The sequence below is a fragment of the Propithecus coquereli genome, unplaced genomic scaffold, assembly GCF_000956105.1.
Source record: "Propithecus coquereli isolate 6110/MARCELLA unplaced genomic scaffold, Pcoq_1.0 Scaffold73, whole genome shotgun sequence".
NCBI lineage: Eukaryota > Metazoa > Chordata > Mammalia > Primates > Indriidae > Propithecus > Propithecus coquereli.
Genome location: NW_012153396.1, coordinates 2,515,234 through 2,526,031, shown reverse-complemented (window position 1 = coordinate 2,526,031; position 10,798 = coordinate 2,515,234). Strand labels below are relative to the sequence as shown.

The window sequence follows — 10,798 nt, the reverse complement described above, 5'->3', positions numbered from 1 at the left end:
TCTGGCTTAGGGGCCCAGGGCAAGGCGACACTAGATGGTAGTGCGTAGCCGCAGGAGGGGCGGCCCAGCCCTGGGGTTGGGGTTTGGACCACGCCTCTCCCAAGAGCCCAGGCCCCCTGAATTGGGCCCCAGAGGACAAAGTCAGACGCCGAGCCAAGAGCAGTCCCTCCCGCGGTGGCGCCAGGCTCCGGGCGGAGCCTAGGAGCGTAGGAGGCCGTCGCCATCCGCACACGGCGTCTTGGCTTCGCTGGCTTAAGTTTTCACTCTTTCCTTCAGTCATTCGTAAACACTGGGTCTCACCAGTGTCCCTGGGCTAGGTAAAGAGAATGAGGGAAGAGATTCCGGGAGCCAAAGAGTGCGGTTCCGCGAGGGACCCCAAGCCAGATACGACAGGTCACAATTGGGGCAGACAGGAAACAGGCTTACTATGGCCTTGAGTTCAGCCGGGAAATAGATTCCTTTGGGAGCTGGGGAAGGCCACATTGGCGGCCAAACTTCTCCCCTCCCCTATCCAATTTATGCTTTCATTTTGGGGTCCTACCCACACATACCTGATTCCCCACTCTGCCTAGGGAGGAGACCAGAGTAAGATGAACAGAGAGGCAGATACCTATCTGTATACCAGCCCCAAAGGAGGGCAGAATGAGAGGACACCCTCCTTCCAGCCAGATGGCTCCACTTTCTCCCCCTAGAGGGCAGGGTAGGCCAGAGCTCAAGCCTTCCCTCTGTACACCTGGCAAGCAAGCACTTAAAGCAGGACCTGAGCTTCTGCAAGCCAGAGTTCCATTAGTGTGGGAGGCCTCCCAGGGATACTCGATCTTCATGTGCACATCTGCATGAAATATCTGTGCATCTGTGTGGCTCAGTTCGTTTATAAATCTTTATTGGTGCTTACTGTGCCTAGTCCTGTGCTAGGCTTTGTCTAATGGAGTGGTATAAGATATGGAGCTGGCCCTGCCCATCTTACTGCAGGGAACTAAACAGTGCTCCACTCTGCTTTCTTGTACAAAAGACAGCAAACAGCAAAGAGGACTGCAGTTAGTAAGTGCAGCTAGGACTTAGGAGAGAGGGAAAACTTCTAGAAGACAAGCTAGGTAAGGGGACCAGGAAAATAGCAGGAACAGGGCCTTTGGGGAAGAGCAGTTAGATGGTTGAGCAGGGATGGTGGGGGGCACTGCTGGAAAGAGGTGGAGGACCCCTATCACTGTGCCTCTTTGTGTCTGCCCCACCCCCACCCCAGCCTGGGGTGTTGGAGATCTCCTGCAGGGGCCCCTTTGCACGCCAGCTCTCCTAATCTCTGCCTCTCTCCCCTACCACCCTCTTCTACCCTGGAGACAAGTAGACCCCCAACCACCATGATCACCCCTACTAAGAGCATAAAGCAATCCACAAAGGGACCCTGTTCCCCGTTTCCAGGTCTTTTCAAGAGTAGGATTGAGCACCATGCCTGCTCACCCACCCCAATGAGCCCAAGCTCTGGACCTAGTAGTAATCCTCGCTCTCTTCACTCTCAGCCTCCTCCTCGGGAACCAGGTTTAGTGGCCGCAGCTGGGGGATGCCTGTAGAATTCAGCTGATCTGCAAACACATGTGGGCAAATGAGAACAGGAGAGAGGGACTGTCGGTGCCCACATATCCCAGTCTGTGGGAAGGCTATGCTTACGTGTGCACATACATGCACATACACAAGTGGACTGTTTCTTACACACATATCCAAGGGCCCTAATCCAGTACCATCCTCCCAACCCCCAGAGTTCAGGCCTCCCTGTTTACCTGGTGTGAGCACTGTCAGGCTAGCAGGGGCCTCAACCTGACCCAGGGCATTGCGGGCAAGGCAGCGGTAGGTGCCCTCATCACTGGGACGCACAGCCTGGATCTGCAGCCAACCAGTCACCTCAAACCTCTGGGGTCCACCCCTAAACTGGAGCCAGACAAAGAGTCAGCAGCAGGCTCCTTTTGAGGGGCCCCTGGGCAGCCTGAGGGAAGCCTCTGCTCCCTGTCCCTACCTGCACAGAGATGTGGGGGTCATCTCCTGGCAGCTGGATGTCCAAGCCGTCCTTCCTCCACTCGATGGAGGCCATGGGGTAGGCAAACACCTCACAGCCAAAGATCACGTCCTGCCCTGTCACATTCCAAATGTCGTATGGGTGTGACACGATCTGGGGCTCTGGGGGTGGAGGTGGAAGGTCTGAGAACAGGATGGCACATCCATCCCAGCAAGGACACGATATACAAATTACTGTGGACATGCTTGTGGCAGAACACAATGTATGCTGAGGTCAATACACATCCATAAACACAATGTGACACACAGGTACATATAAATGTGGATGCTGGCACACACAAAGGTGTGAACACGGATACGAAAATGTACATGCACACGTGTGCACAGAGTACCATACAGACATGATGTGCAAACACACAAGCACACAGACCCACACCTTAGCTTGGCAGCCACACTGTCCCTGACTGCTCCCTTGTCCTCATGCCACCCTCCCAGGCCCCTTCTCTGACTTGCTTATAACCAACACCTCCCCCCTTCCCCATTTTCTAACCAAGCCCAGTTCCCCCAAACCTGAAGAGCAGCCCTTCCCCCAACCCACCCTCCTGGGAAGGTCCCTCTGGCAAAGGCAGAGAACTTGAAGCCAGTCACCGGCAGCTGCAGAGGGCCAGCAGGCAGGAAGCCCGGAGGACTCAGGGAAACTGTTGGGACCCCCCGCGGGGTGTTGTTTTCCCGAAGCCCCAGCCAGGCCCGACCAGAGCAGGAGCTCAGGAAGTGAAAGTTACTAAAGCCGCCAAAGAAAACTTGGGGATTGAGTCCCCAGTCCTCAGGGATAGGGCGAGGGAGAGCTAGAAGAGCTCCCACCTTCACTAATCCCTAAATGCAGGAGAAAGGAGAGAGGTGAGGAGACTGGGTTAATAAATTGCTCTAAGAATCTGCCCACGCACAACCTGATTGCATCTCACAGGACCCAGGTCTGGCTGCCTGGGCTCCAGCGGTCTGGGCAAAGTGTGGGGGTTTCTTCATTCTCTCAATTTTGAGCAACCATAGGCTATGTGCCTGCACCCTCAGAGGGTCAGTCCTGGCCAGCGGTTCTGGAGCTTTCCCGGCTCAGCACACGCAGCTTGCCAACAAAGCTCGGGACCCCCACCTTCGGGCGGCGGTTTCTAAAGACCAATAGAGAGAGCAGGGTCTTATACTGGACTCGAAGCCTCCCCGACCTCACTTTTTCCGCTCCCCTGGCAGAGGCCAATGCTGTCGGGGGTGGGGGAGCAGTGCTTAGAGGAAGCCCAAGTGCTAGGGGTAGGGGACCCGGGCCGTGCGTACCGGATTCGCAGGGCCCGGGGTGCGCTACAGTGAGGTTGGCGTCGGGCCGAGCGCGGGCGGCCTCCTGCAGGCGGCAAATCTGGGCGTAGGTGCGGCCGTCGGACCCGCAGAGCGGGTGCTGCGAGCGGCAGGCACACAGCGGCTCCGGCACCTCTCCGCGGCTCAGGTCGCCGCCTGCGTCCAACCGGCACTCAAGCTGCTCGCCGCAGCGCCCGTAGAAGTGAGCACTGGGGTCCAGGTCGCAGAGCTGGCCCTCGAGATTGGCGCATTCCCAGCAGCAGCCGCACGCGTCGCGCACCCAGCCCGCCAGGCAGCCGCGCGGCGCGGCGCACTCTTCCGGCCGGCAGGGAGCGCAGCCCTCGCCCTCCGCTAGCAGTCGCAGCCAGCCACGCCGTAGGTAATCCGGGCCTGGGGATGGCCTTGCGCCGGTCGGGGGCGGCGTCCGCACCACCAGCAATAGCGGTAGCAGGGGCAGCGCCAAGGCAGTTGCCAGGGACTGCAGCATGGTTAGCTGGAAGCCCTGTGAGCACTTGGGGCATCAGCGCATTCGTGGCACCCTGCCAGGGACGGAAGCCAGGTCAGGAGGTCAGAAACAATGCCTATGCTGAAAGATCAACCTCACTGCCCCTGTATCAAAGCTTGACCCTAGCATTGGCCTCTCCTGCTACCTTGAAGTAGACCCCCCGCCCCAGTGACCTTATAGGAATTATCCAATTATGCCAGTTGGCAATTAATTGGGCTGTTCTTGGGGGGCTGAGGAGTGAGGAGAGATGATAGGAAGGGGTGATAAAGCTCAGGCGGGCGCGCGCGCGCGCGGACACACACACACACACACCCCAGCAGTATCACCACCATACACCATCCAACTCCAATGCTCATTGCCCCAGACAGGGATGGGAATGGACGGCTCCAGAAGCAAGAAGTTGTTAATGGGAGGTGGGAAGTGTGTGTGTTGGGGGGAAGGGGTGATGCCCCTCGCGTGTGGCTTGGGGCCCAGGGCGCTCACCTAGTGTCCAGGACTGGGCCCCTGGGAGCAGTCGTGATTCCAGTCCGAAAAAGGAGGTGATGGAAAGAAAGCAGAGGTGCACAGTCAGCTGGGCCCTCCAGCCACCTCGGCTCCCTCCTGAGGATTTCTGAGGGCCTACAGATTTGGATTCAGAGAGCAGCTCCTCCGCCCCCTCTCCCCGCCCCTCGACGTCGCACACCCGCCTTCCCCCTAGTTCTGAGGCTGCCAATTTTATGCAGCCGCACGGGACCTTCCCGGACCATTTCCCCCTAGCCTGGCCCAAAGTCACAATGAGAGCAGAGGAGCCGTAACCAGACACCGAAGCTGGGAGAGAAGGAGGGGTGTGAGGACTGGAGACGGGGAGTGGGGGTAGGGAAGTGGCCGAGAAGCTCTAAGTGTTGGCTGAACGGCTAGGCCCCGTCCCATCTGACTTTACAGTCCCTGGGGTAGTCTCGAGCAGCTGCATGATGGGGAGGCGGTAGGGGCTCTGGTGCCAAGTAATTTTACATCGATGTCTGGGCGCTCCTGGAGGCAGGGCCAACCAACGTCGCCTCCCCGCAGCCCAGGGCCGGCTTCCTGGGAACAACTGCAGGCTTGCCCACCCAGCTTCACCACCGGGGCGCGGACCGGAGACGGTGCTTAGATCTGCCCTCCTCCTCCCTCCCCACATCCGGCAGGTGCTTCAACCCGCCGATGAACCGGGTGATTAGAGGTTGGAGGCGACCAGCGGCCGCAGGAGAGGCGGGCGGGGAGCCTCCCCGGCGGGCGGGGCTCAGGTCGGGATTACAGGTTATGGTTGCGAAGCTGGCAGGGCCGTAGGCATTCTGCCTCTCCGCCGCCACCAGCGCCACCGTGGCACTCAGGGCTGGGGGAGGGGAGAAGAGACTTCTGGCAGGCCCGCCCGCCGAAAACGGGTCGGCCAGGCCCCGCCCCGGCCTGTCCAAAGCGGCTTACAGAAGCCGCGCCGCAATCAAGCTGGTAGGGGGCGGAAACAGCCAAGTGCAGCCAGGTTGGAGGCGGCTTTTAGTCAGGCGGGCCCCGGGCGGCGGACCCAGCAGGGCCCAACGGGATGGGCTCCGCATGCGCACTGGAGCCCCGGAGAGTCAAGCTCGGGAGGCGGCCCGGGACTCTGCCTTCGAGGAGCGCACCGGAGCTCGGCCAAGCCCTTTCACTTAGGGGCTCCCGAGCCACGCAGATGCTATCCCCGGCCAGTGGGATTCTGATGAGATGGGCGAGGACGTGCTGTCACCCGATCTCAAACTCAAAAGAGGGAGGAGAAGCGAACTTCACGCGAGGTCTAGCAACTGTCGCGAGAATCAGAACGGGAACTCTAGGAATTCAGAACAGGAAAAGCCCGCGGGTTTTAAACCGGAAAAAGAGTGGGCGGGGCCAGCTATGGCCGACAGTTGTGAGTTATCCCTTGTCCTTGTCCTTGAGGGCAACGGTAGTGTCGACGTAGTGCAGAAATGAACTGTCAGAGAACTGCAAGAAGCCCTGAAAAAGGCCGGAAGGGGGGACTTGTGGAGCTGACAAATGGAGCCACCCAAGGCGGGGGAGTGGTCCCTGGCCCTGACAAAACACCAGGAGGAGATCGTTGCCTGGATACAGAGAGGAAGCAGTCCGGGATCTCTTAATGAATTGCTACGGGCTTCTCTAAGCCCTGGAGCCGATTTTTCAACCGAAAACTGCACGGTCCTAGAAACTCTTCATTTATCCCACTTCATAGTAGCCGGTTGTTTACTTTCAGTCTTTGCTATGCTCTAAGCTTCTAGTAGTAGAAATCGTGCTTAACTCACCACAGTATCTAATAAACCTAGCCCCACACCTAGCGGCACAGTAAATTCTCGGCAAATTTTTGTGGATTAAATGTTAAAAACTTAGTTTCTGAGTGTTTAACCTAGATTTTTCTGAGTCGCTGTTGGAGACGACTAGACAGACAGGGAATGAGCGCCCTCTGGTGGGGTCGTGGTTGGTGACGAGAACATAACCGTGCGTACAAAAGATAACAAAGATGTTGACCATATGGGGATCCGCTTTTATTAAGTAGAGGTTTTGTTCTAGGAGAACACCACATATTGTAAGAATACTTTTAGAAGCAAGTTGTTTGAGTAAAACACAACTTGATAGTCTGGATACGTTTCCAAATCCTTATCATCCAATACTTTATCCATTAAGGCTCCAAAATACATTGAGTAACGGCTATAGGAATCACAAACAGTAAAGAAATAGCGAAAGATTTTCCATATTCATACTTTGGAAATAGTTTGACGAGGGGCGGGTTTCATAGAAAACTGTTGGGCCAAAAGAAAAGGATTCTCTAGATAATGTGAGTACTGCAAGGAGAGAAGCCAGGTGGCATCGTCTTTTGCATTTACACGAGGAAGACTAGATTCAGACAGAGAAAGTGAAGTTAATGTTTGTTGAAGAATAGATGGTCCTGCCTCTTTCCCCCTCTTTCCTGCAGATGCTTGTAGTGAAGAAGGAATGAGGTATACAGTGTAGTCCTTTGCTTTCCACTGTGAATCCTAGCCTCGTGTTCACAGATAATCAGACTTTCACTTTCTTTCAGCCATTGACAAATAAAATAACTGTGATATAATGATAGAATGGAAAAGGCCCTGTACAAATGAACAACAGATGAAACAAGGCATAAAAAGTCAGTGTGTAACTTGGTAAGAAATTGCTTGGGAGGATCCCATATTTTAACCTGTCACTTCGTGAACCCTGTTTTGACACAGCTGGTGAAAATGGTGGGACTGCAGCTTTAAGGAAGAAGCAGATATGAAGCAAATGGTCCATATCGACGTATTGATGGATACAGAGGAATTGTGCTTCCTATAAATATTAGAATCAGTTAAGTCAAAACAGGCGCAACATAGATAATTAAGATGGAATACTTTGTAGCTACCTACTATGTATGACAAATAGGTAAACTCAAAGTGAAAAATATGTGTAGGAAATAGTGAAAAATAGTGTAGGAAGATAAGATTAAGAGAAGAGGAGAAGTATATGGATACTGATTGCAATTGTGTAAATATTTATCGTATATTTATCATCAAGGGCCAGGCGCGGTGGCTGACGCCTGTAATCCTAGTACTCTGGGAGGCCAAGGTGGGTGAATTGCTTGAGTTCAGGAGTTCGATACCAGCCTGAGCCAGAATAAGACCCTGTCTCTACTAAAAATAGGAAAAAAAAATTAACCAGTCATGGTGGCTCGCACCTTTAGTCCCAGCTACTTGGGAGGCTGAGGCAGGAGGATCACTTGAGCCCAGGAGTTTGAGGTTGCTGTGAGCTAGGCTGATGCCACGGCACTCTAGCCTGGGCAACAGAGTGAGACTCTGTCTCAAAAAAAAAAAAAAAATTATCATCAATAAATGCCCTAAGAGAATTTGGAATGAGACTCAGTAATGATTGAGTGTAATGCTCACTACTCCTTTATTTTGTAAAATTATTTTTCATAATAAAAAATAGAGTATTTTTATAGGTAAATTGGAATGTTGAGATAAGTAGAAAGTTGGGACAGCCAGGTAGGAAAATAAACGTTGTAATTCAACTACAAATAATGTTACAAAATGGCTGGAATAGCTAGAAACTGGCTCCCTGGAATACCTAGGCATTAAGGCAAATTGAGCTTTAAGATATCTAGAAAAAATCAGGCCTTGGTCTACCTTTCTTCCTATTTCTCAGAAGGCAACTCCCTTCTACCTCCAGTATCCAGTCCACCTTTGAGATGGGGACTATAGCTCTATCCAACCTGAAGACTTGGCCAAATTTTGTATTAAACTTAGAAAAGATGCTTAAATCACTCTACATGTGAACTCTTTTTACATTTTTGTTCCCTCTTTGTTTTTAACTTTTTTCATTATGTGGAATAACAGAAGCATAAAAGTATACAAGATGGATATATAACTCGATTTAATTATTACAAAATGAACATTCGTGTGATCATCATCCAGGTCAAGAAATAGAACATCGCTAACACTCCCAGCATTTCCCATGATGCCCCCTTCCAATCATTATCGCTCTTCTTACCCATACAAAACCACTTCTGTACTTTAATTTTACCTGGCTTTGACATTTATTATATATAAATTGGGACATGCCTAGGAGTGGATTTCTGCTTTATGTGATATGCATAATTCAACATTAGTAGATATTACCATATCCTTTTTCCAAAGTATGTCAATTTATATGGTCACCAGCAGTTTATGAGAGTTCCCCTTGTATCACATCCTTGTCAACACTTGGTATTGTCGGTCCTTTACATTTTAGCCATTAAGTAAAAATTTTAGAGCCTAAGATTTTAAGATGGCCAGTCCTGCAAGGATTTCCTCCTTTAGATTTCTTTTTTAAAACTTTTATTTTGACATAATTTTAGACCTGCATGGAAGCTGCGGAAATAGCCAGAAAGTTTTCACGTACCCTTCACCCAGCCCGCCACAGTGATAACATAACATCTGACGATAGCATAATTATCAAACCCAAAAAATTGACATTATTACAATACTATTAACTAAACTATGGACCTTATTCAGATTTTACCAGTTTTTATATTACTTGTATGTGTATAATTGAAATTTTATTGACTGGGTGCAGTGGCTCACACCTGTAATCCTAGCATTCTGGAGAGGCTGAGGTGGTAGGATTGCCTGAGCTCAGGAGTTCGAGACCAGCCTGAGCAAGAGCAAGACCCCACATCTACTAAAAATAGAAAAATTAGCCAGGTGTCACGGCATGCGCCTATAGTTCCAGTTACTGCGAAGGCTGAGATAGGAGGATCCCTTGAGTCCAGAATTGTGAGGTCGCAGTGAGCTATGATTCCACCACTGCACTCTACCCAGGGTGACAGAGTGAGACTGTCTCAGAGAAAAAAAAAAAACAACAGGAAAGTGAACCTCATTCCCCTTTAAAAAAAAAATGCCAAGGGCAAACTTAGTAGACTCTATAATACTAAACACAATGTCATTTAATATATGAGTTGCTTTTTTTTGAGATGAGGTCTTGGCTCTGTTGCCTGGGCTAGAGTACAGTGGCATCATCATAGCTCACAGCAACCTCAAACTCCTGGGCTCAAGTGATCCTCCTACCTCAGTCTCCCAAGTACCTGGGACTACAAGCATGTGCCACAATGTCTGGCTAATTTTAGTAGAGATGGGGTCTTGCTCTTGCTCAGGCTGGGCTAGAGTACAGTGGCATCATCATAGCTCACAGCAACCTCAAACTCCTGGGCTCAAGTGATCCTCCTACCTCAGTCTCCCAAGTACCTGGGATTACAAGCATGTGCCACCATGCCTGGCTATTTTTTTTTTTTTTTTTAGAGACAGGGTCTCACTGTGTTGCCTAGGTTGGTCTCAAGCTACCAAAATGCTGGGACTACAGATTGACCCTGGTGCACACTTACATCCACTTTTTGCTTGAAGACAGTTTTCTATAGGTGAGGCCAGAGAGATAACTTTCTGCTGACACTTGTACATTGATTCTTCTTTCCTTCCAGCAGATTCCCAAATTTCTATCTCTGGCCTAGACCTCTCTCCCAAGCATCACTCCAATATATCCAAATCGATTAATCTACTGCTGATATTTTCTTCCAAGCAGCCAGGGTGGAAGGCCATAAAGAGCTCCAGCCTGCATCATACTCATGGCTCCCAGAGAAAACATCAACATATGAAATCTCAGAAATCTTTTATTGAACAGGAATTCATCACATGGCCAAAGAGTTGCCACCCTGGACCACAAACCTTCCAGTAGCAAATGTAGTCAATGTCCACCCATTTACCCTCAGCTCACAGCAGAAGTTACCTGCAGACAGTTCCTGCAGGATCTCCTGGGTCTCTCTGTCTGAAGGAGTTCTCTGGCTCCCAGAGTGAGATCGGCTGGCATGCAGGGCAGGCTAGAAATGCCACATAGGTAACAACTCAGCGGCAAGGCACATTCAATGAGGGACAAAGCTGGAGGACAAATACCCTTGTTCCTTTCCTTTCAGGGGGAATAATTCTGAGGTATATTCTATATTCTGAGGTTTTGCAGAAGGTCTCCAGTGAGACTGAGTCCCAATTGCCTTCAGTGGTAAGCCATTGATTAATGCATCTTTTATTTGGTTTTCCTCCCCTCTCTTGCTTCTCTTCTCCCTCACGGTGTTTTCTGGGATAAACTCCCAAATAAACCACTTGTACCCAAATCCTTGCCTCAGGATCTGCTTTCTGAGGAAGCAAAACTAAGACAACCGCTGTAAAGGGAACAGGCCATCTTCCTGAGAGCCCCAGAAAGACCATGTGGACTAGGAAGAGATCTTGGACCCCAAAACCACACTGTGACTGGATGCCTGCTCACACCTCACTTTCAACCTTTGCTCTTGAGATATAACAGAGTCTAATGTTGGCATCTGTGGAGAGTTTGGAAATAGATTAACATTCAAGAATCCCCTGAGCTGACCAGTTCACTGAAACCAAGGAAGAACCTGCTAAA

The 10,798-nt window shown here is 51.1% G+C and overlaps 1 protein-coding gene across 1 annotated transcript; it reads right to left on the bottom strand.

Moving 5' to 3' along the window:
- Window positions 1-1,309: 1,309 nt before the first annotated feature.
- KAZALD1 (Kazal-type serine peptidase inhibitor domain 1) lies at window positions 1,310-5,193 on the bottom strand. The gene is made up of 5 exons (XM_012661658.1): window positions 4,334-5,193; window positions 3,328-3,884; window positions 2,006-2,166; window positions 1,773-1,920; window positions 1,310-1,577 (listed from the first exon to the last, which is right to left on the bottom strand). Exons 2-5 carry the CDS (start codon window positions 3,830-3,832, stop codon window positions 1,483-1,485), a joined length of 909 nt encoding a protein of 302 aa, XP_012517112.1. The 5' UTR covers window positions 3,833-3,884; window positions 4,334-5,193; the 3' UTR covers window positions 1,310-1,482.
- Window positions 5,194-10,798: the final 5,605 nt, after the last annotated feature.